Source organism: Zea mays, chromosome 10 (genome assembly GCF_902167145.1).
Source record: "Zea mays cultivar B73 chromosome 10, Zm-B73-REFERENCE-NAM-5.0, whole genome shotgun sequence".
Lineage (NCBI taxonomy): Eukaryota > Viridiplantae > Streptophyta > Magnoliopsida > Poales > Poaceae > Zea > Zea mays.
Genome location: NC_050105.1, coordinates 111,736,763 through 111,761,039, shown reverse-complemented (window position 1 = coordinate 111,761,039; position 24,277 = coordinate 111,736,763). Strand labels below are relative to the sequence as shown.

General features: G+C 44.1%; 3 protein-coding genes and 1 pseudogene across 5 annotated transcripts; all 4 read right to left on the bottom strand.

Annotated features, from left to right (window-relative positions):
* Positions 1–419: 419 nt before the first annotated feature.
* LOC100274447 (uncharacterized) lies at positions 420–7,529 on the bottom strand. Of its 3 annotated transcripts, none has more exons than XM_008663436.3 (18): positions 7,378–7,496; positions 7,087–7,214; positions 6,894–6,944; positions 6,653–6,740; positions 6,142–6,204; positions 5,104–5,215; positions 4,874–4,919; positions 4,733–4,795; positions 3,600–3,666; positions 3,453–3,521; positions 3,300–3,369; positions 3,148–3,209; positions 2,973–3,063; positions 1,815–1,908; positions 1,507–1,569; positions 1,379–1,417; positions 1,132–1,302; positions 420–964 (listed from the first exon to the last, which is right to left on the bottom strand). In XM_008663436.3, exons 2-18 carry the CDS (start codon positions 7,153–7,155, stop codon positions 854–856), a joined length of 1,329 nt encoding a protein of 442 aa, XP_008661658.1. In that variant the 5' UTR covers positions 7,156–7,214; positions 7,378–7,496; the 3' UTR covers positions 420–853. The 3 variants fall into 3 exon arrangements, with proteins under 3 accessions (XP_008661658.1, XP_035818868.1, NP_001142278.1); NM_001148806.1 differs by having other exon boundaries at positions 428–964; positions 7,087–7,217; positions 7,378–7,444; XM_035962975.1 differs by lacking the exon at positions 6,894–6,944 and having other exon boundaries at positions 7,087–7,217; positions 7,378–7,529.
* A 2,760-nt stretch (positions 7,530–10,289) lies between these two features.
* LOC109943027 (phytochrome B) lies at positions 10,290–11,334 on the bottom strand. The gene is made up of 2 exons (XM_020545783.1): positions 11,015–11,334; positions 10,290–10,536 (listed from the first exon to the last, which is right to left on the bottom strand). Exons 1-2 carry the CDS (start codon positions 11,263–11,265, stop codon positions 10,305–10,307), a joined length of 483 nt encoding a protein of 160 aa, XP_020401372.1. The 5' UTR covers positions 11,266–11,334; the 3' UTR covers positions 10,290–10,304.
* Positions 11,335–13,406: 2,072 nt separating this feature from the next.
* Positions 13,407–14,221, bottom strand: LOC103642706 (RING/U-box superfamily protein). The gene is made up of 4 exons (XM_008665915.1): positions 14,196–14,221; positions 13,904–14,099; positions 13,729–13,795; positions 13,407–13,642 (listed from the first exon to the last, which is right to left on the bottom strand). Exons 1-4 carry the CDS (start codon positions 14,219–14,221, stop codon positions 13,407–13,409), a joined length of 525 nt encoding a protein of 174 aa, XP_008664137.1.
* An 834-nt stretch (positions 14,222–15,055) lies between these two features.
* On the bottom strand, positions 15,056–19,854 carry LOC103642705 (uncharacterized; annotated as a pseudogene).
* Positions 19,855–24,277: the final 4,423 nt, after the last annotated feature.

Sequence of the window (24,277 nt, the reverse complement as noted above, 5' to 3'; positions counted from 1 at the left end):
GGAAGCTCCAAAGTCATACACGGACGGCTAATGGACCCTTAGAATAATGCCAGACACTCGACATAAAAAAAACATACGTAGAAACTAACCAACGGGGATTTGAATTTTGACTCAAATCCCGTCTCAACTAGGAAAACCAGTCCCATGCATTTGGATGAAATGAACTCCCACCCGTCCTCTACAAACCACAAACTTAAAAAGAATTTCAGAATGTTGCACATATATAACTATATGTATACACGAGCCATCCAAGGTTTTAGTAGGTGAATGAATAGCTTGCGCACCACAAACCAAATCAACCACTCAGGTTCGCACTGCATATTCAGAACAAGACACCTCAACAAACTCGATGGAATTGATTGGATGCTTACGCTCCCATCTTGTCGCACATCTGCGAAGTCACCACAAAACAGTACAACAAACGAATGCACAAGATTTCCTTCCATCTTAATATTCCAAGATGCCCAATAAGAAAAATTTGGTCATAAAGATACACCTTTCTTCTACCAAAAAGGATCGAGCGTCAGGTCAGCTAGTGAGCTCCTGCTACACTCTTTTGAGCGCATACAACTGCATCGTGTAAACCCTAAATACACTCAAGGATAACAAGTCCCATACTGACTAAACATTTCCTGATGCGGAGAAAGATATAACAACGATGTATTATATCTTGCAAATGTCCTATAAACCAAGCCCATGCTTCTACTACTCCAGTACCTTTGGGTCAACACAATCACTTCTCAAAAATAATTTCTTCACCATGCATCCCGGTTCCTCCATGCTCACAGAAACCAGTTAAGCAATTCCATGATATTTGCCATTCCAAGGGTAAAAAATCTACCTTCTCAACATGCTACACCCCCAGCTGACGAAGAGAATCTGGGCTGACGAGAAATATTCGCCTTTGACTACTGTTGTACCGGAAGACCACCACTCCTTTGTAAGCCGTTCTTGGGATGCCATCCTGGATTTTTTTTGACAAAACAAAAAGAATAATGATGCATTCTTCTTCTTTTCGAATCCAAATCAGCAATTGATAACAGAGCAAATAACTACATCTACAACATATGGAAAACTGTTGCTTCACATAATCGAGGAAATTATCTAGATTTGGGTTAAAGAATTAAACACCTTCCATTCTTCGAATATTCCAAATTGACGAGCTATCTGCTCGAAACCTTCTTGGTCGTCGTATTGGATCCTTACATCCTCAGCCATATTGTGGGCTTTCAACACAGCATCTGATCCACGGAGAGGAGTGGCACTAGCCACCTCTTTTCCAAATTTGGTTGAAAACTTATCCTAACAGTATCACAACGATCAGGCACTTCTTATGTCAGTGAGAGCCCTTGAAATCCAAATTACTACTAGTTCTTACCTCCCCAAGGTAGCTCAGATCCTCAGAATTCCAATCAATCTGCGGCCACAAACAAGAACACGTAAATTTCAGTCACACGTAGCTCATAACAGGATTACAAAATGAACAATATGGAAAGTTTTGCATACATGAACATCGTTTAACTTAATGGGCTCCAAGTATTGCTCGAAGAACTGTCCCAAGCTTGATCCCTGCAAAGAAAATATAATGACAACATGTAATTGTGAGCCGGTCACAACATAATGGATCCAACAACTATTATTCACTGGTATCTTTTGCACAAAAAAAATGTGGTACTTGCTGTTGCAGATTCACTTTTGAATGTTAGCCGCTGGTCTTTATTGCATGAAGAAATTTGGGACAGATGACTGGTATTCATATTGCTATAGCAACTGCCAGTATTTTAATTAAAAAATGAGGAAGAATAGCAACATACATGCTTGCCAAAATTGTATGTTCTACAAATTTCCGGGCGTATGAATTGCCGATGTCCATGTACCTCCTTTAGCCTCACCCAATCATCCCAATAAGTAAAATCTTGTCAAGGAAGAACTAGATAAAAAGTGCTTGTTGGTTTCATGTACACTGATTTCAAGTCGGGCGACCAGCTAGTCGACCGACAGGACCGACCAGGCGCCTAATCGCGATTAGGGCGACGATTAGGTCGATTAATCGGTTCTGGTCGGCCTCTGGTCGTCCCTAGTCGTCCTATGTATATTCCTAGGCATATATATATATATATATGTATATATGTATTTCTAGGCATATAAGCCATATAGAACTGAAATTAAATTGAAAGTTTGGAACTGAAATACTGAAATATAACAGTAGCAGGCTAGCAGCAATGCAGCATAAGTGAAACCAGTGAATGAGCTATATATAAGTGAAACCAGTGAATGCAGCATAAGTGAAACAATAGAGTACCTGCTAGTCTGCTACCTAGAGCAGATCAGCATCCAAGCAAAAAGCAGCAGCAGCATCCAAACAAATAAGTACTGCTGCGCAGAATGCAAAACTGCAGAGTGCAGAGAAGGGGGAAGGAGGGGAGCAGGGATGACGAGCTCATCTTGTGCCTTGTAGATGAACAGGGGGCAGGGACGACCTTCAAGGATGAGCTGCACGCCGGCGCTGGTGGACAGTGGAGAGCCCTGGGGAGGCTTTAGGGTTTAGGGGCGCAGGCACAGGGGAGGCTTTAGGGTTTAGGGGCGCCAACAGATTTATGCGGCTACTGGGCCCAAAAAACGGTGAAGCCCAATAGCACATCTAGCCCGCCGCGCACTGGTCGACCAGAGATGGCTAATCGGACGATTTGGACGCCTAATCGACGACTTGGACGACCAGAAAAACAAATCGCGTCGTCCCCCTAGTCGGCCACTTACCGGCGACCAGCCCGACTAATTGCGATTAATCGCGATTAGTCAGACGATTTGTAAACAGAGTTCATGTATGCTTGTTGGTGACCGCCATAAGGAGGCCCTTTGATGTTTGTACTGGTCCTATAGGACCTTAATATTTTTCTTCTTAATAGAGATGATAAAAGGTGCAGAAACAGAATATGTAGTAGTAAAAATTATTTAGGCAACAGTAAGGATATGCTTTAGGCCACTTTGGTGACAGTTCAATCCAAGTGGACTTTGTTAACATCCATCCAAGCCCAGGAAAGAAATCTGAGCGGTAAAGAGCTTCTGCAGAACGCCAGCATAGCAAAATGAGTAGTATTCCCTATAAATAGGAAAGAAAATTTGAAAGTAAAGTATCATAGTACAAACTTGGGTCGTTAACAAACTGCTTCTGCCCATTGTCATTCCAAGAAGAAACAGCCATAATCGTCCTTCCGTACAACAATGATTAGAATAAAAGGAAATTTATATATCAAGTTCCTCATATTTGTATGTAGAAAGCATATAATAACATAACATACTTGTCATTATCAAGTAATTTAGCTGCAGCCTCGAAGTAGTCGAAAAAATCCGGGGCAATCTCCATGTCATCTATTAAGAAATTAATTATGAAGATCTGTTGGAAAACAAAAGGATGTAGTAATGAATGGAAAGGAACATAGTAGATATCAGACCTTCTAGAATGATCACTCGAGCAAAATTATGTTTAATGAATAGGTTGTCCAAGGCCCACTTATAATGTTCTGAACAAGTGCAAGTGTTAAGATTCAGGAATCACATAAAAGCCTTAACTACATGTACATCAGTTAAGGAGCACTTACTAGCAATCTTGTAATATGCTGTCAATTCTCCTGGCCTTTCAGTTTGCACAGGTTCAAGATCCACATGCTGCAACATATAGAAAGCACAAGGACCAAAGAAAGTCTTAGCTAAATGAATCAATTAGTGCTTTGTCTGGAAACCAATTCAACTAACGAGGGGAAGGGGGCATACTACCACCCAAATTCACTATAAGATGTGAATTCGATATTCTGTCAATTATCATTTATTCCAATACAAGGCAAGTTAGTTTCAATCTTCATTTAGCTCAGCGAAAAACAGACACCAAACTAAAACAAGATCTTTTGGTTCCTATTCTATTTCATACCGAATTCAATACCATCAGCCTATTTGAGCTTCTCATAGATATGTGAACCCTAATGTAACAGAAAGAATGCAAGGTTTCTTCATCAGGGCTATGTAAAATTCCACAAGTAAACTGTTATGATTATGAATAAAACATGACTGTATTGGACAGCCCAAGAGTCAATATATCAAATGCGTTAGTGGAATACAAAAAAGAACTTTAGTGCTGAAATGAAAATGGTTCTATTACTCGTAATATAAACATCGCCTTTCTGTGAGTCTGTGACAATGTCTAACGGTCTAACCAGTTGTGCTTAACATACAAGAACACAATGGACTGTGTTTGTTATTCTCGAAAAAAAAAACTGGGTGTCAGGGTACATGGTTAGATCCAGACCCATACAGATCTACTAACCGACGAACATGGAAGCATAACCACCATAGAAGAAAATACACAAATGAGAACGACACCGAGGCACTGTTTTTTAATGAGGTTCGGCGATATGCCTACATCCTCGGCATGACTACGGGCACTCCTCCCCATAAAAACAGCAGCTACACTGTCATCCAGGCACAGGGCGCTCCCGCAGCCTTGTCACCAGCCAAACCAACCGCCAAGTCATCTCAAGGTTACAATTGGGGTTGCCTCATGTTTATGGCCACCTAGACTACAGAGTTCGACTCCAACTCTATCCCAGCCCCGAATACAACTCAAGTCGTAGCGTCACCAAATTGTACATATTCGACAAATATCTAACACTGTTCTACAGTACAAGTTAAGTAAGCATAAAAGAGCTCGAAAAGAATAACAGAACATTTATTTCCACACCTGCATGTATGTTATTTGTTTATATTCCAAAGCTTTATTCTTCACAGCTCCATTTGCTCCATCCTGTGACAAGAACCAATGAAAAAAGGACTTCCCCACACACTTCATGGGCCCAAGAAAAGAAATTGGTATTGCCAGTACCTGAGATATAAAAAGCGGAAACTTCGAAGCAACTGATGTCTGATACCTGGAACATATACATCACTCATTTAGAAAGGGGCTCTATGCACCAAGCTACAACGAGCTAAACACTACAAATGATCAACACTAGGTGGATTCTAGTACCAAATTAGGAAACATTTTAGGAAATCAAGAATAGAATAGTTTTTTTTTTGCCTTTTGAAAATGAATGATTCAGACATGAACCATACTTCAGGATAGATTCAACTGTTCTCTCTAAATAGTCTGGTCGATTGCAAGCCATTATGACAACAGCAGCAACGGGAACCACATTCTTGTCTAGTAGCTTCTGCACACTCCTTTCTGCATCAACAGAAATGTTAAATAAACGGTTAGAAAGTATACAAGGGTAGAATATACATAAAAGGAAAAATAGTTTACAGTTAAGAAAATATACAATTTCTGACCCAAGAAGCAGATCTTAGGGGGTGTTTGAATGCACTAAAGCTAATAGTTAGTGGCTAAAATTAGTTCGAGACATCCAAACACTATAACTAATAGTTCAACTATTAGCCATTATTAGTAAATTAGCTAGTTACTTATTAGTTACCTAATTCTACTAGTAATTTTTTAGCCAACTATGTATTAGCTCTAGTGCATTCAAACACCCCCTTAACTGGAAGGTTTATGTACCAGAGGTCTCACTTCTGTAATTTGGCATTTGGACAATAACATTTAGCAAATTTTACTATGATCCATTTGTTGCAATTCTATTTTCAAACATACTTTACTCAGATTTATACATATACTACACAAAGTTCAAAATATTCTCACATATACAACTCATAGAAAACGATATTTGAATTCCTGAAAAGAACGTTAATTTCAAGAGGGAGAGGAAGGGCCTCTAGCTGAGTTGGTTAGGTGGTCTGAGTAGCACTCCTCAGGTCCTGAGTTCGACTCTCCGTGGGAGCAAATTTCATACTAGGGTTAAAAAATCCCCTCATCTATCCCCACGACAAAGCGCAGGTCTAAGGACTAGCCCTGGTAGTGGTCGTTCTCACATAGGCTATGGTGCCGATGTGTATGGGTGGGGCAGGAGTTCATAATGTGCATAATGCTCCAGTAGAGCAAGGTTCTGATGGGTGAATGATGTAGTACCCTACAACCTAAAAGGCCTACTCCACGTATCTTAACTGAAACAGTTGGAGGACAAAGAAATTCAACTGAGGACAAGGCTAACCAACAAAATGAATAATCAAATGCTAGAAGAAGGTGATGGTTCATACTTTCAAGATCCTTTATCAAAATCCTCAGATGTGCACGTTCTTCATCTTGCCGTACCTTTATCTCTGTTGCATCACCGAAATTTTATAATGTTAATTACCCACTAGATCTGTCAGTCAAGATAATACACAAAAGCAGACAACGCCTCAGAAGGAATAGAAGGAATTTTCGTAAAGCAGGGAAAATCATATCTCTACTATCATGATCAGATCAGTGTCAAGATATACAAGTTTATTCAGGAGTTGATTGGTGAAGATGAGCATTATAACAATTTAGCATCAGGAAAAGCCACAAGTTTTGTCACAGAGCGCAGAGCCACAGAGCAAAATAGAAGTCACAGCTAGCATTAGTTGAGTAGTAAATATCCAAGACAGTGCCAGGAACTACATATCACAGTCAATTCTATCTTGCAAACATTGCATTTGAACAACCTCATAGATGTGCCTGATTTGAGTTGTAACTGTAATGTCCAAAAAAATATCACATGGAGGTGCAAGTTTCAAGTGTTTGTACCTTCCAATGCTACAATCTTCTCCTGCTGCATGCTGACTTGATCGATCAAGGACTTTAATTGACTGGTGCATTGATTTTCAGATCTTTCCTGTATGGAGCAAACTACAGGTGTAAACAACTTTTGAGTTATGGAATGCCTTCGATCCTAGTCCTGCAGCGAGTCCACGGAGAGATGGAAGGCTTGGAAATGCGTAGATGAAGAAGAGATAGAAAGGGAGGGGAGACAATTAATAATACTTACTGCTTCCGCAAGACGGTCCGCATAATGGGACTGAGTAGCAAAGAGGCGCACCTAAACGGAGAGACTGTCAACTATAGCTCACACATAGAGATGGAAATAGAATGAATTCATAGCATCCAGAGACCAGGACACCGAGAACTCGATTGGACAGCGTACAGGGAAACAAAAAGAAAGGCCAAGTAGGCTTCCATACTTGGATGTAGATGAAAGCTGCAGCTGCAGCGAGGAGGAGGAGGCGGAGGTCGCAGGGGCTCCGAGCCATCGCCGGCCGCTTGGAATAATCGAAATCGTTTTACAACCGCATACCACTTCCACTGTATTCTTCTGGGCACAAGAAAAACAATGGAAGATATTACTCAAAAACGACTGCAAACACTCGTGACTAGATCAGATCCGATCCTAAGACAGATAGCCAAATAGCTTCAATTGTGGCGCGGGTGCTCATTTTTGCACGGAAGGAAGCGAAGGTAAGGGGCAGGCATACCTGGTGTGCACGCGCTCGTCGCCGGCAAAGGACCCGAGCCCGACGAGGCGACGAAGACCTTGGCAGCTGGGACTGGGAGTAGAGACGGCGGTCGTGTTCGGTTGCCCAGATGCGAGATATGGAACCAATATTTTAAAAAACTGAGTGTTGGAACGATTTTTTAATAGAAAAGTCTAAATTACTCACATTATCCATTCACAATGTTCATATAACTCCTAAACTATTTTTAGTTTAATTTACCCCTCCATGTGTGTTTGAGTTGGTCCAATCTACTCCTTAATAAAACTTGTCTTTTTATTTTTATACACAAACTAAGTTTTTGGTTCAAATTTGTTGGTTAGTAGTTGTCGGATACCATAATTAGAGATACCTAGATTATGTACTTAAACATACCAAAACACCCGAGTACCAGAGAATCACAGGGCAAAACGCGCTCCCGACCTCCAAGGTCATACAGGACCAAATCACAATTCACCCGAGGCTCCGCACGCCGGCCGCACAGCTACGCTTCACCCCGAGCCCAACCTCGGCGCGAACGCTACGCCTGCAGGCTACAGGGGTCCGCAACTCACACGGGGAGCACCCTTGGACGAAAAAATAGTGTTTAGGCGAATCTTTGACAAGATCGTAGTCTTGTTGCCACTGTACACCTCTAGAGCTGGGCAGGTTAGGTATGCGCATTGAATTCGGTTGTCCCCCGCTGGCCTTCGAGCATGCCTTGTCTTTATCGCCTGAGATGGGTTTGGGCGAGGTGGAAATGGTGGCCCTAGAGTGAGGGAGCCTCGGGCGAGACTGAGATTCCCCCGAGCATGTGACCTACTTGAGACCGAGCTTGGGTGAGCCGGGGATTTCGGAAGACCCTCACCGGGGGGGCTCGGTTGGAACGGAGCTTTGGGGAGGGCCCTCGACGTGAACATCGAGCGAGGCGGAGCTCTGGTTGCTCGTTCTCGGGGGATGCACCTGGGTAGAGTTCTTTAAGCGTGTTTTAAGGGCGTAATCTGGCTGCCCCTAATTATTGTCCCCAACAATTTCTTTGATTGAGTGCGATGTGTTGTGGAGTTATACCCACAATAAAATTTAAAAATATATGCATATATATAAACAAATTAGATGGATAGTTAAACTAATCTAATCTACCTAATCGACCCAATCTAATCAAATTTGATCTAGTGAGATCTAATCCAAACTAAACATATCTAATCTAATCTAAGTCCTCGCCTCATTTGATTCATCTTTCTTTGCACCTAACTAAAGGTTAGGATTAACTAACCTAGATTTGTTATCACTCGTAAAATAGATTAGTCAAGCAAATTGGACTCTACCCCTAGAAAACTCTACCCTATAATTTCTTTGCTAGCCTAATTCACTTTTCCATAAATTGGTACTGTATCCTAACTTGGCCAAATACAAGTACATGTCCTACATATTAGGTTGCATAACCTATCCATTCCAACCTAAAGTCAAACAAGACTTTGACCTACCTTTACCAAGACCGGAGAAGGAATAGATCAATATGCTCAATTTCATCAAGGAAGGATAAGAGTCAAAACCAAATCTCCAAATTAATCAGGATCTACCAGGGATAAAGCTTTCCTTGCCCTAGTCTTCTCACCCCAACCATCTTGAAACCTACCTAATAGCTAAATATGCCCTTACAACCTGCCAAAAAGTATTAAAAAACCTTTTGATTTTTAGAATCAATTGGAAACCAAGAGCTAAACTACAAACCAAACTTTCTGCATCCCTTCCTTACTAATCTCGAGGAAGCTTTCCTTGCTCTAAACTTTTCCCTTACCACAACTTTCCCCTACTTCTACCTAATAGGCTAACATCGAAGATATCGATGCTTTTCTTACTACTTCCTAATTAGTATTATTACTAGGTAGGTACCCGTGCGTTGCAACGGAAACATATAATACTACGATAACTTATATATATATATATATAATATGTGTTATACTGTGTGTGTCCCTCGTTCTCTCTCAACGATAGTACACCCTCGAGATTCTGGAGCGCGCTGGCATGACAAGCCTTGCAGTATCCCGGTGAACACTCAGGTCAAGCTCTCCTCCGATGGCTCACCGGTTCCAGATAAAAATAAATATGCTTTAGTTGCTCATATCAACTAAGGTGATAAGCGACACGTGCCAAGAGCCCGAATTTATGAGCCAATAAGATGACAATCACTGTAAATATGTTTTCACACATTCAATTGGCCCCTCAATTATGTTAGTATGCACACATGCATCAGAATACCATAATTTATCAAGTAATAACATGAGAATATGTTACTCCTACAAATGATGTTATTACACCACGAACAGAGATGTCATTCCAAAATATTCATCATGTAACGAATGGGTGATAAGATGAATTAATACTATCAGCATTTCCCAAGTTCCTTCAGTACAAATTCCAGAACTGCTATACAGAACGCGGGTGGTAGGCTGGCCTGCGGGTGGTTCGAAACTGGAGAGACTTCGCGGCGATGGATTTCATGGCGTGCGAGCGGTTCGAAACCAGAGGGATTCGAGGGCGCTGGCATGCGGGCGTGTGGGCGCGCGGTGCGGTATCGAAGGATTTCGTGGCAGCGAGCGTTCGTGCGAGATTCGTGGCGACGGATTTCGTGGTGGAGGTAGGCGTGGGGGCGTTCGGTTGCGGCGAGTTTCGCGGGGGCTGGCAGGCGTGCGGTAGCAGGGGCGGGGCAGTCTACAATACCTACTTAATAGTTAGTACAGATTAGGCACCCTCTTATCAGGGAGCTAAGGGTCTGTTTGTTTAGGATTATAATCTGACCAGATTATATAATCTACCTTATTTTGAACTAATCAACTAACACTGATTATATAGTTTAGGCAGATTATAATCCCAAACAAACACCACCTAAGTTACAATCGATCTAGAAGTAGGTGGTGTCAGCGCAGATCTTAACATATCAGCTGATTTTCTCTACCAGCTGCTAGACGAGGTTGGGGCAGCTCAAGGACGATGAGGAAGAAACTCCGCTCTGACTCCCTGATGTATTGGACCTCGCCGCCCATCAATTTGAGGATTTTCCTGCATGTGCTTAGTCCTACGCCTTCTTGGGTTGACCATTGGGAATTGCTGAACATATCCTGGACAATGTCAGTGGGGAGGCCCTCACCTGGGCAGGCAAACCTACAGATATACAAAAAAACAAAAGGAAATCACTTAGTTCCATTATTGGTACTGCCAAGTCCCAATAGAGGCATTGAGTTTCCTTTTTTTTCTTTTTTGAGAAATACTGTAGGGGAAGCCCCTACATTGACTTTTCCGTTGTCATTAACATTTGGAAGCTGATTCTCCAGAATCATCTAATTCCCAAGCAACTCTGATACTGCTTATGTTACCATCAAATCCCACAACCAGTACGCTAAGTTAAAGAAATTGAGTCAACACAAGAAAAAGAAAAATACAGCATGATGCAAATAGGAAAATTCTGTCAAAATTATCATGGACGTATATTTGAAAGGTATCACACCACATGTGAACAACCAGCTCAACGTTGAAGTAATTCATGTTACTTGTCTTCTACCAAAATTCAACAACACATATTCCTTGAAGAAACAAAAAAAATTTATGACAAATTATAATAGAAAAAGAGCAAGCTGCTAACGTGAAGATGAAAAGCTCTGTATCTGTTCCGTCATAATTCTGTTTTACATTTGGTCTGACTTGTATTTCTACCCAGCCATTCTCGGATGGAGCAGACTGTGCCATGCTTAGCAAGAAGTCAGCCAAAACTTGTTGAATTCTAAATTGATCACCATATGCTGATGCATCCTTGATTTCATCAGGGATATCCCGAATAAGTTGTAAATCCCTCTCCCTCAACAATGACATTGTTTGGCTGACAACAGCATTCATAACGTCTCCAAGAGAAAACTCACTTTTCTCAAGCACCAAAGAGCTGTTACATAAAGAGAAACAGATCAACAAATTTTTAGTTTCCAATTGTGGAAAATACAGCAACATTCAAACTTATGTCTTAGGTTACAAAGAAGTGAAAATGCTATTATCTACAGTGTAAACACTGAACCAATGAACCTAAATGAAACTAAGTCAAGCAAATAATGTGACAGTAATACTATAAGATTGTGTAAGTAGCTATACCAGATGAGAATCAAGTATTATGTTGAACAAGCCGAAGTTAGTCACTTTTGTAATTTTCAGTTCGCCCGTGGTGCAAAAAAAAGTTAGCCATTTTCTGGGGTAAAATCTATGCACGGTCATTATTGATAGATAAGACAGATGGACCTGATCAAGTGTATAAAAATCAACCAGAAAAGATTTGAGTTTCCGTGCAAGCAAATGAAATACAGCATCTCCAAATAATTTATGAAGCTCCTCAAACAAAACTACAGGCAGAGATATGTTAGACAAAGTTGCTTGAACTTTGGTGACATCCTCCTAAAATGTGGTAAGGTTATCAGTTCACAGGGATATTCCTTTAATTCTAACAAAAAATCATGACATAGCATTTGAAGCACAAAGGTTCACAATCCTGGTAGTAATCAGTATGCTAACATTGGTAAGCAGAAAACACCCACTATATATGCACTGTTTTTTGTTTGACAGAAGTTGACTTTTTACACAATTTCAACGATTCAGCATATGCAGTCATTATTATATGTACTTGTTTAATATCCACGCTATTAGCTATACTTGAAAAAATAGAGAAAAAGACACCAGATTCACCAAATTCCACTGGGAACTGTGAAAACCATCAAATTTTGGCTTGGTCCTGGTTTAGTAGCCGTATCGTCAACCATTAGACAGTTACAACCATAATGATGTACACAATCAGCCAGACGCACGCCAGTCACTGTACAGTACAATAGTATGGTACTTCGTTTGTGAAATCTATCAATTCCACTTTATATATTAATGTAGAGCACAAAGGTATTGTTGTCACCTGCTTGTTTACTCATAGCCAAATCCGTACTCAAATTTCAGTGTAAATTTAACATGCTCGACCCTCACCATTGTTGCCAATGTTGTATCTATTCCAATATTATATGAAATATGACCCCCCTCCCAACAAAAAAAATGATGCGTAGGCATTAGACGACAACCTGAGGAGCTGGGTGCTATCAGTTTGGTTCTGCAGTCATTCACCAAACAAGAAAAGGAAGAGGTTTGCACAACAGAACATAGTGCAAAACTGAAACAGAAAGACATTTTCATAAGCCATTGCAAGCATCTCTCCCTTGAAACAGACATCACAAAAATCATGTGTATCATTGAAACGAAGCACGGACTCGCAGGTCGATTAAACTACCCGAAAACTCAAAGAAAAATTCGTGCCGTGAGCAGCGAGCAGATTTCAGACCTCATTAGACATGATGGGCGAAGAAGGGGGGCGTTGGATGGTGACGTAGGAGGTACCTGGATGGAGAGGGCAGCCGCGGCGGCACGACAAAGGTGTCTGTGGAGCTCGAATAACTTCGCAGATATGCCTGTTCCAGCACCAGCTCGAATAACTGGAGTACCGTCACTGATCTGTTCCTTCAGTTTATGTAATATTGATCGCGTCCTCCGCAATATTTCTGTCAGCAGTCAATTAGGGTAAGTTTTTCTGAAGCTAGTTAAAAACAGGAATACAATGTTAACAAATTCTGAAGCAAGCTGGTAGTAGCACACAAATGATCTATCTGGTATGTAAAAATATGCTTTCTGGTTAGCTGTGGTGGCTTCTCTAACTTGTTATAGGAAAGTTCTAGTTATCTAAGGAGAATGAAAACTCACCTTTCCAACACCGGCGACATGAGCATCGTTGGGGTTAGCTGTGGTGGCTTCTCTTATACCTGTACCAACAACAAGATATCACTAAGCAAAGCTATAACAACAAAAAGTTATACCAACACATGGGCATACATTGTAGTATTAATTTATTGGGTACACATTAAATAACTAAAATGTAGCACTTTAATTAGACTCGAAATCCATATCCAAGCTACATAGCCTGTCCAAATTCACATACAGATAATGAAAATTGTGAGAGGTAATTACCAGTACCTATAGCACTTTATGCACATTGCATGACTGCAATTAGGCAGGACCATCTTGGTGCATGCCTCCATGCAGATCCTGCATTCATCCTCCCTTTCCACATCCCTACTAGAAACCTGTTTCCAATCCTCCATCCTCCTCCTACTCACTATATCCTTGCATCGGCCCTTCCCTTTCAGGTCCCTCTCGATCAAACTACTCTCAAGCTGTTGCAGAATCGGATAGATAATTGCTGCAATGGAAGAAGGCTTATGAGAATTCCAGTCCAAAGCAGATTGATGCAGGGGTTACAAGACGCTCATATAGGCTAGAGACTACCATAGAATTCCCTAAGGCTTGCCCGCCTTTCATATGTCGACACTGAGCTATCTCCATCAGCATAAACCTGCGAAAACAAAACATAATAGATTTTAATGCATGAAACCCAGGTCTCCTGTATAGAAAAATTGTATATAGAAGGACCAAATTTCAGAACCACATACTGCAATTTTACCTTGCATGTGAGAATGTGAAATAGTCCTAAATAGCTGGGAAGGGCATAACAGCAGCCGTAGTCCAACCATTGGATGAAGTACAAGAACAATGGAGCCAGAGAGCTGAACGACAGCCTCATCTGCACACATGATCCACCATAATTCCTCTGAATAGCATCTGCCCTGGAATTAGCACTGTTATCATCAGTAAAATTGCTGTAGCAGAAAGAAAGAAAGAGAAAGAGAGCCAGAGAGGAAAGGTTGAACAAATGCCAGGCCGGCAAGGGCAACAACTGAAAAGGAGAAGCTAACAGCCGGGCACCAACTCGAACTATCATTTCAGCGCATTATGGACATCTAGCTGCTCTCCACATCTCCAATAATTCATCCATCTAGAACCTTCCTTCGCAGTCTGCGCAAATTCCTGATGATTTGTTCGGTTAGGGCCAGTGTGGATTAAGGAGGATTGGATTGGATTAAATCCTGTCCTATTCAAGTTTGAATTGGAACTACAATCCCCCTCGATTCAAATTGAAACGAATCCGCCTGTGTCTTGGCTTGGCTTGGCCGCTTGTTCATGGCGAATTTGACTGCAGGCATCTCTCGCTCGTTTCAGCCATTTAGTGCGACCAGGCGACATGCAACCCTAGTACATCTGCACTGTAATGTAATAATACTTTTTGACTGGAAAACATAGATTGTTGGCACTTGAAATTCAGAGTACACACCTTCGTCAGAGGATCTTACTTTTGACAGTAACTTGAAATTCAGAGTACAATTTCGTTTCCACTCCCAGAAATATCCAGCGCATTAGCGGCGGTCAGCACTAAGCAAGCATGCATGCATGTACAGTTAGATGTTGGTGGCACCGAAAGGGAAAGGTGAACGAAGTGGACCGGACTGGTAGCGCAGAAGCAGACCAATTTCCTTGCTTTCTTGCGGAAAGCGGCGCCGATCGAACACGACAGCTCATCATCACGGCTAACCAAGCAGCCGACTAATCTTGATCAAGAACGGATTCTTCCTCTGTTGGTTTGACTCCCCACCATGTACGTATATACTATTACTCTAGTGATTCTCCAACCCTAAGCATGGCGAATCGAATGACCCGCCTCCCTCCGCTAGCTCTGGCGGCACACCGAGATGGAAAACCAAAGATGCATGTGTCCTGCTTGTACTGTATATACGCATCGTACGGCGGGGAGGTGGCCGGATCGTAACGGAGCGGAGGTCGCCTATTGCCGGCCGAAGGAGTTGCGGTTCTTCTTGATGAAGTCGTCGAATCGCCTGTTCATCTCCTCGGCGTCGACCGACGGTTCCCGGGCCCTCGGCGGCGGCCGTTGCTGATGGTGCGCGACGGGAGCTGGAGCTGGAGCTGGAGGGGTAGCAGCCGGATCCGCCGGGCGCGTCTTCTACATGATGGCGTTCCACGTGGCGTCTAGGTCGTCGTCGCCATCCACAGCCTGCAACGGCGGCAGCGAGTGTTCCCGCTCCAGGAGGACCGCGCGCTCCTGCGGCACCGGCGCCAGGCTACGCCGCACCACGTCCGGGGAAGGCGAGGAGGCGTCCTCGTCGGACTCGGTGGTGACGCAGGAGCCGCCGCCACCACCGGAGTCCGGGGAGGAGGAGAACTCAGCCTGCAGGGGCTGGCCGTACTGCTCCTCCTTGGCCCTGTCCGGGGAGGGGCGAGGACTATCGGCGTTGGGGCGGACGCATCGGGAGTGGGGGTGGGCGCGGCGGGGGTTGTGGGCGCGGAGGGGAACTGACTCGGAGAAGGCGGAGAAGTGGAGGCCGTGGTGAGGGATGCCGCGGGAGTGGAGCTGACTGAGCGATTGGGCCTTAGCGGTATACAATTGAATTGATAGATGGGCCTCATATCGGTCAGCCAAATAAATTTGACATATGTTCTCTACCGCGTCGCAAATAAATGGTACCATATCGGCCAGCAAAAGAGTGCGGTAGCAACTTATAAACGTGCCTGCTATAGGGAAAGCAGTCAGCTTGTGTAATCAGTTAGTGGTATTAATAAACGTCCCTGCTACAGTCGAATTTTTGCGTGCGCGGATGGACGATCCAGATTGAACAGCAACAATGCGGATGGACGATCCAGATTGAACAACAGCGATGGACGATCTAGATTGAACGAAGGCAGAACGGCAGGCTACCCTTAGAGCCTTAATAAGTAGTAGAGATTACAGACTAAAACAAATCTCATGACATTGAACCGCAAACTACAAAATCTTTCCTTTTCTTAGTAATATGGAGGACGAAATTATTTTAAGGGGGTAGAATTTGTAACACACCAAAAATATATTTTGGGATTTAGAAGAATTCTTCAAAAGATATGAATTAAAATGTCCTTTAGTAAAGATCTTCCTACCTTCTAAATTATTTTTCTAGAATAAATAAATGATAATATTAAATGTTAATCGTTCAAAAAATATATTTAAAACTTGAAACTGGAATATGAATTTAAAACTAAAAAACAACTAAGAATATTTTTAATTTAAATAAATTACTCCTATTGAATTATATATGTTTTGAAACATTTTTATGGATAAAATACTGAATAATTCTTCATCATGATGAGTTTTTGTTTGTTGCATCTATGTTTGAATTTGAAAATTCAACTAGGAACTGCATTTGAATTTGAAATTGGAAATTGAAATAGAAAGGAAAATAAAAAAAGAGAAAGAGAGAAACAGGTCTTCGGGCTGAAGCTACTGCCCCGGCCCATTTGCTCGTGGCCCAAATTCACCTAGCCCGTTCACACCTGGGTGCCGACAGGTGGGACCCACCTGTCCGCGCCCACTAGCCACTACCCAAACGAGCCACCGCGTCCGCCGCTGCCGGCGTGGCCCCGCTATCAGTCGGTTCCCGCGTAGTGCACCGATTCATCATGTGCTCGTGCTACCACTGACACGTGGGACTCGCGTGACGGTCTCACAGTCGCTCGCTTGTGCCCTACCGTTTACCCTAACGAGTGGTACCATCCTCCACCATTCCTCTTCTCGCTCGTAACATAATCAAGCGTCATATCACAACAAACCTGTTAACAACCTTCCTAATAGATGAGCTGATACAAGAATTACAGAAGAATTCTAGGAGTAGAGATGAGGAATAACAGCAGGAAGTATTGAAGAAAAGAGAAGAACTTGAGAAACAAGTTGAGTTCTGGTAAAATGATTATCGATGCCCTCTCCACATCGGGTGCTAAACACAATATAGCTACACGCACTGCTCCAGCCCACTAGCCCACAACAGCCCAAATGCTTTGATGCTTCGCTTCCTCAGTCTTAGTCCAGCACAGCCCATTAGCTTCGGTAATTGACCCGACATATTGCCTGACATTCCCCATCGCTTGAAATGCGGCTTGCCCCCAAGCCGCAGTTGCAGTTGGCTCACTTACTGTATTTGTTGCATACTGGGAGGCAGCTACAAGACTCTGTTGTTTGGCCCAACATGAATTGTATAAGTCATGTGTTAATTGGTATAAGAACTGCTCTCCATCTTCATCTTGATAGCAGCTCAAACTAAAAGAGGGCCAAGGTGTTGGCCGCAGCTTAGTTCCATGACCCATAACCTCCAATTGGCACGCACATGCAAACATCCCTGTGAGACCTAATGAATCAATGGCTTCTCCATTTTCTGAAGTCAAACTAAGTTGGTTGAAAAGTCCATGAGCTAATGAACTCGCCACAAGAAGAAAAATGCTCTCAGACAACTGCTCCACTTGCGCAAGGCACACAAGAGATGACCAATATCGGTATGATTTCGGTGCAGCAAAGTAGAACCCAAACTCAAGAATATATACTGGGTGCCAAAATCGTGCCCTCTGATATGTTTGCAAAGTAATCGCTGGCAGTGGTGAATAAATCCAAAGCTGTTCATGTACTTCCTGACTGAATAAGCAATGGATAGTGTCACCACACTTCTGTCGCGTTAATTGCAATGATGGCCCTGGTTGCCTCTCCATGAACATGCTCTCTCTCATATTGTTAAGATTGTAGGGTTGAGACTGAAATAAATTGCAGGCCATCCAATGCAAAAATGCAAGCAATAGAGACATCTGAACATATGTAGAACTGAATAGTGCACAAAGGCTTCTTTCTGCTCCCCTATTCCTGGCTGCAAACCTTCCCTGCAAGCTATGGTCAAAAGCCAGGGATAACTGGACAACCAATTTACCCCTGAAAACTCCAGGGATAACTGGACAACCATGCAAGTGTGCACTAAAATGGCAATGTGACTCACATTCAGAATCATCTGTGCACCAACAATTAGTACTCAACTGCAATTTACCCAACCTGGGTAACTCAATCCAACCGCTGATCTGTACAATCATGTACTCCATTAACAACTGTATCTCAGATCTGGTGTTAGGAACTAGATGTTGCCAAGGTGGCTTCTAGAACAACTCTCTCTCAGCATGAAATGTAGAAAATAATGGATCTGCAGCTGTCAGCACACAATCTACTCCACTAAAATAGCACCGAGATAATAGATCGCCAACGCATGCCACTGCCAGCCGGGCACAACACGTCACCGGGCAGACCAAAGCGTAAAAATGCTCGCTCGATCCCTCGGGCTTGGAACTGCTTGGAAGCCATTCTTGGATCTTGACCGCTCTCTCTGTGGTCATTAACCTTGCCAAGGTTAGCAGCAGTATGCATTTGCGCCAGATAAACTGAAGAAGAGCATGCATCGGCGTTGCAAGAAACCGTGTCTCGAAAAGGGAACTCCACATGACCTGTTGCTTGGACAGGAGAGAGTGCTGGACTGATGTGCTGCTTGCTAGTGGGATGATGATGGGGAGGAAGATTAGGGGTTTGGTAAAAGGCCTTTCTAATGGCACGGGTGCCTGAAAGTCGCCTAGAGGGGGTGAATAGGGTGAATCTGAAATTTATAAATTTAAGCACGACTACAAGCCGGGTTAGCGTTAGAAATATGAACGAGTCCGAGAGAGAGGGTGAAAACAAATCGCGGGCAAATAAAGAGTGAGACACGATGATTTGTTTTGCCGAGGTTCGGTTCTTGCAAACCTACTCCCCGTTGAGGTGGTCACAAAGACCGGGTCTCTTTCAACCCTTTCCCTCTCTCAAACGGTCACTTAGACCGAGTGAACTTCTCTTCTCAATCAAACGGAACACAAAGTTCCCGCAAGGACCACCACACAATTGGTGTCTATTGTCTCGGTTACAATTGAGTTTGATCACAAGAAAGAAAAGAAGCAATCCAAGCGCAAGAGCTCAAATGAACACAAATGTCGCTCTCTCTAGTCACTATTTGATTTGGAGTGATTCCGGACTTGGGAGAGGATTTGATCTCTTTGGTTGTGTCTAGAATTGAATGCTATAGCTCTTGTAATGTGTTGAAGGTGGAAAACTTGGATGCCATTGAATGTGGGGTGGTTGGGGGTATTTATAGCCTCAATCACCAAAAGTGGTCGTTGGAAGGCTGCTGTCGCATGGCGCACCGGACAGTCCGGCGCGCCACCGGACACTGTCCGATGCGCCAGCCACGTCAGCCGGCCGTTGGGTTCTGACCGTTGGAGCTCTGACTGGTGGGTAGGGATGGCAATTTTACCCGCGGGTTCGGGTATCCACGGATATCCGATCCGTTGGTTTCGGGTTCGGGTACGAAATTTAACCCGCGGGTCTCACCCATACCCGACCCGTGATAAAAATCGGGTCGGGTACGGGTTTAATATTTTACCCGCGGGTCCTGGCGGATATCCGAAATTTTCACTTTTCATTTTTCAGCCCACGGCCGGCCCAATATCCTTTATTCAATCACCCAGGAACCAAACCCTAGTCTCTCTCTCACCTTATGCAGTCACGCACGAACTCACAACCACCAGCCGCCAAAAAGCAGAAACAGAGCCACGCCGTGTGACGCCGCCGCAGCCCTCGACACCCCCCAGGGCTGAGGCCGCCGCCCAATACGCTGCGAACGCGGCGGAGGAGGCCATCTGGGAAATGATGCTCGCGGAGGCCTCCAAGATGCAGGCCAGCGCGCGAGCCGAGGAGCTGGACGTGCTGAGAGGCCTCGTCGCGCCGGTGGAGGCTGAGCTGGAGACCGAGCACACACTTATGCAGCAGAGATACGAGCAGGCCGTCGCCGCTGCGCCCAACAATTCGCTCATCCTCGCCAACTTCGCGCAGTTCCGCTTGGCCGTCCTACTCCTGCCGCGGTCCCTGCCCCAGGCACCCGGCCGCCACCGCCACTCTGCCAGCGAGGAGCCGAGGAGCGAGATCCAAGCGACCAGGCGAGTGCGGCAGTGCCCAGACCGCCCAGCACCGTAGAACGCGGGCCCTGCGTCCGGCGTCCCTGGCTTCCCGTGCAGTGTAATTATACCCGCGGATATCCGATACCCGCCCGATACCCGATGGGTACGGGCACGGGTACAAAATCCTACCCGCGGGTATAGTCGCGGGCGGGTATGAGTAATACCCGCGGGTATTGTCGCGGGCGGATATTTACCATACCCGATCCGAACCCGACCCATTGCCATCCCTACTGGTGGGGCCTCTGGGCTGTCCGGTGGTGCACCGGACAAGTCCTGTAGACTGTCCGGTGCGCCGTCTGCCGCTGCTCTGACTCTGGCGCGCACTGTAGCGCATTGAATGCGTTTGCAGTCGACTGTTGGCGCGAAGTAGCTGTTGCTCCGCTGGCACACCGGACAGTCCGGTGTGACACCGGACACTGTCCGGTGCTTCACCGGACAGTCCGGTGAATTATAGCGGAGCGGCATCCCATTTTCCCGAAGGTGGCAAGTTCAGCTTCGAGTTCCCTGGTGCACCGGACACTGTCCGGTGCGCCAGAACAGGGTGCCTTTTGGGATGTCTTTAGCTCTCTTTATTTGAACCCATCTTTGGTCTTTTTATTGGCTTGTTGTGAACCTTTGGCACCTGTAAAACTTATAGACTAGAGCAAACTAGTTAGTCCAATTTTTTGTGTTGGGCAATTCAACCACCAAAATCATTTTAGGAAAAGGTGTAAGCCTATTTCCCTTTCAGTGCCCGTGAAGAATCGTCGAGGTGGCATGAGATTGGAGGACCTCGAGCACCACTACTTGTCAACTCAAGTTGTAGCCATGTTTGTTGCTGAACATCTCGCTCCAATGGCGACGACCACAGGTTCACTACACTTTCGTCACAAATAATAAATCTGGTGGTGCCGAGCTTACGGTGAAGCATAAACTCTCTCAGACACTCCATGCTGCTGAGTGATATGTTGGTAGACAGGAAAGTAGAATTAGCAGGTAAGTCATTATCCATCATGCCCAGTCCACCGCGGAGGAAGAGGAGTGATGTTGGTGTAGCTTGTTGAGCAGCTGATGCTGATGAGCATGTCGACGCAGCAGGCTGCTGTGAATCATCTAGGCCCCTTTGATAATGTTTTGGTAATTAATGACAACTACTTGTGGACTAACGATTCTTGGAGAAATAAGAATGCAGGGTTGGACCACATAGAACTGAAATGTTGAAGAGTCATACGCATTGGTTGTGGATCAGATGAAGGCAAAGGTATAATATAGGTTTTACTTTTGCCGGTCTTGAGGAGTTTAGAGAAGATACCTGACCGGATTAGTAGGCTAGATAGCCGTACTATTAAGAGGGGTCAATGACTTAGATCTGTGTAAAACTTAGTGCCTCATAAAGCATCAAGTAGTTGCATTTGCATAAGGACTAACAGCGCTTCTCATTTAGTGAGTTAAAAGTTCATTCAAAAGGATGTTTGAGATTTGAGAAGTCTTGGTCACGCGGACTGTCCGGCCCTTGGGGGCGGACCGTCCGCGATCCTCCAGAGGGTCCGAGGTTTGACCATTTGTGTTGTCGCTGTGTTCTTTTTGCACTGCGGACCGTCCGGGCCTTAGGGCCGGACCGTCCGCAGTCCTGACCAGAGGAAGGTGGCTTCGGGTCAGTCCCTGAATTATAGCCGGACGGTCCGCCTGTGAGGCGCGGACGGTCCGCCTGTGTATAACTCTTTTTGGACAGGGACTGTGTGTTTTTATTAATTTGTACTACGGACGGTCCGGGGGACCAGTCCGGACAGTACTGTCTCAGGTCGCGGACGGTCCGGGATTTATAGCCGGACGGTCCGCGTGTGTTAACTCCGTTTGATCCGAGGCTCGAGTGTTTGAAATTGCCAGGTCGCGGACGGTCCGGCCTTGAAGGGCGGACTGTCCGGGCCCACCTTTTGAGTCTGCTCTGACATGTTTCAACGGTCATTATAGCCGTTATGGTGTACGGCGGACCGTCCGGCCCTAGGGCGCGGACGGTCCGCGTGTGCGCAGAACTGCCCCCTTTTGCACATAACGGTTGGTTTTAGATGGGGGACTATAAATAGAAGGGTTGCTCGTGTGTGAGACCTCTCTTGGCCATTCCTTGCACACATTGAGCTCATTTGTGATCCTCCAACTCACTCTCTCACACTCTTTGCTTGAGATTGCATTCTAGTGAGAGATTGAGGGTTCCTAGTGCATTTGCATCATTTGGTGATTCTTGAGGCACTAGGTGGTACACCGAGCAAGCGTCGTTGGCTTGTTACTCTTGGAGGTTGCCGCCTCCTAGACGGCTCGGGTGATTGTCTCCGTCGAGCTCTCCAAGAAGATTGTGGAGAAGCCGCGGTGTTGATTGTGAGGGGTTCGCGCCTACCTCGCCGGAGCGGCAAAGGTGACATTAGTGGAATCGAGGTATTGAGTGATTTCTTGTCCACTTGGCTCAAAGATCAAGTCGTGTCTTGATAGAGGAGCAAGTGAGAGCTTGAAGTCCACCTCAACGTGGATTAGGGGTGATCGGCAAATCACCGATACCACGGGATAAATTTCGGTGTCTATTCCTTCTAGCATTACTTATTGCCTTGCAATTGATTAGTGTTTTGCTTATTGTTCTTCTAGTATTCAATCTCCGTAGTTGCCTTTCATACATTGTTTACTTATTGACACTAGTAAATTTATTCCTCTTGTTGTATTGATTAAATTTACTTAGTATTGTTGTTTTTAGTCAAAACCGTCTATTCACCCCCCCTCTAGCCGGTGTCCTAGATCCTACAAGTGGTATCAGAGGCGAGGACTCCATTGTTTGTGGATCTAATCATCCCGGAGTGGGACAAAATGGCTAGTAACAACAATGTGCACATTGGGAAGCCACCGCACTTTGATGGAAACAATTATGATTATTGGAAAATAAGAATGTCAATGCATCTTAGAGCAATGGGTGGAAAATTTTGGCCAATTGTTAGAGATGGATTCGTTGTATTGAAGGAAGATGAACCATCTGTTAGTGATAATGAGAATATCCTCACAAATGATCAAGCCATGAATGTCTTTTATGATGCTCTTGATATAAATGAGTTCAATCGTATCAAGAATCTCACAACCGCTCATGAGATTTGGGTAAAACTAATGGAAATTCATGAAGGAACTACAATTGTGAAGAGTGCCAAACTATATGTGTGCAAAGGGAAGTTTGAGCAATTTATTATGAAAGAAGATGAGAGTGTATCCGATATGTTCAATCGATTGAATGAGATTGTAAATGAACTCAAAGGACTTGGTTTTAATGTACCGGATGTGGATTTCACACACAAGTTCCTTAGATCACTTCCGGAGAAATATGAGACTATTGTGACAATGCTAGTAAGGAGTGATCTATCTACAACCTCTCCAACCGAAGTATTGGGAGAAATTCTCACTCAAGATATATTTAAGAAGTCACAAGCCGATGCTTTAAGTTTGGCAAAGAAGGTGAAAAATGAATCTATTGCTCTCAAAGCCAAGGCCTCAAAGGCAATTGAAAAGGAAGATAGCAATGATGAAGAAAATGAAAGTGAGAGTGATGGTGACATGGCTTTATTTGTAAGGAAATTCAATAAATTCATGAAGATGAAAAGAGGTCAACCTAGAAGAGGTCAAACATCTAGAAGAAATGCTTTCAATGATAGAAAATGTTTTGAGTGTGGGGAACCCGGTCACATTGCCATGAATTGTCCAAGCAAGAAGAAGAAGGGCAAAGATGAAAGTGACAAGAAGAAAAAGAAATACTATAACAAGAAGAAAGATGACAAAGCCTACTTAGTTGAATGGGACTCGGATGATAGCTCGGATGATGATGATGATGACACCTCATCCAAGCTTAATGCCGGAATTGCCATCAAGGAAGCTCCCTCACTCTTCTCATCCCCCCATTGTCTCATGGCAAAGGGAGATGCTAAGGTAAAAATCATCACCGATTTAAATGATATAAATGATGATGATGATATCGATGATGTTGATGATGATGGTTATTCATATGATGATCTTGTTAGAATGTTAGGTGAGGCCGATGACTACATGCACAAAGAAAAAGAAAAATTTAAGGCCTTGAAGGAATTGTATAAAAACCTCCAAG

What these genes read in the sequence shown, in the direction of transcription:
- LOC103642706 (XM_008665915.1), bottom strand. Translation starts at nt 14,221, where the DNA reads ATGATAGTTCGAGTTGGTGCCCGGCT. An exon ending in GTTCGAGTTGGTGCCCGGCT is followed by an intron (nt 14,100 to 14,195) that starts GTTAGCTTCTCC and finishes TTTCTGCTACAG; the next exon opens with CAATTTTACTGATGATAACA. An exon ending in AAGCCTTAGGGAATTCTATG is followed by an intron (nt 13,643 to 13,728) that starts GTAGTCTCTAGC and finishes CTTCCATTGCAG; the next exon opens with CAATTATCTATCCGATTCTG.
- LOC109943027 (XM_020545783.1), bottom strand. Translation starts at nt 11,265, where the DNA reads ATGAATGCTGTTGTCAGCCAAACAATGTCATTGTTGAGGGAGAGGGAT. An exon ending in ACAGAGCTTTTCATCTTCAC is followed by an intron (nt 10,537 to 11,014) that starts GTTAGCAGCTTG and finishes GTATATCTGTAG; the next exon opens with GTTTGCCTGCCCAGGTGAGG.
- LOC100274447 (XM_008663436.3), bottom strand. Translation starts at nt 7,155, where the DNA reads ATGGCTCGGAGCCCCTGCGACCTCCGCCTCCTCCTCCTCGCTGCAGCT. An exon ending in CGGACCGTCTTGCGGAAGCA is followed by an intron (nt 6,741 to 6,893) that starts GTAAGTATTATT and finishes TGCTCCATACAG; the next exon opens with GAAAGATCTGAAAATCAATG. An exon ending in AAATTACTTGATAATGACAA is followed by an intron (nt 3,210 to 3,299) that starts GTATGTTATGTT and finishes GTTGTACGGAAG; the next exon opens with GACGATTATGGCTGTTTCTT.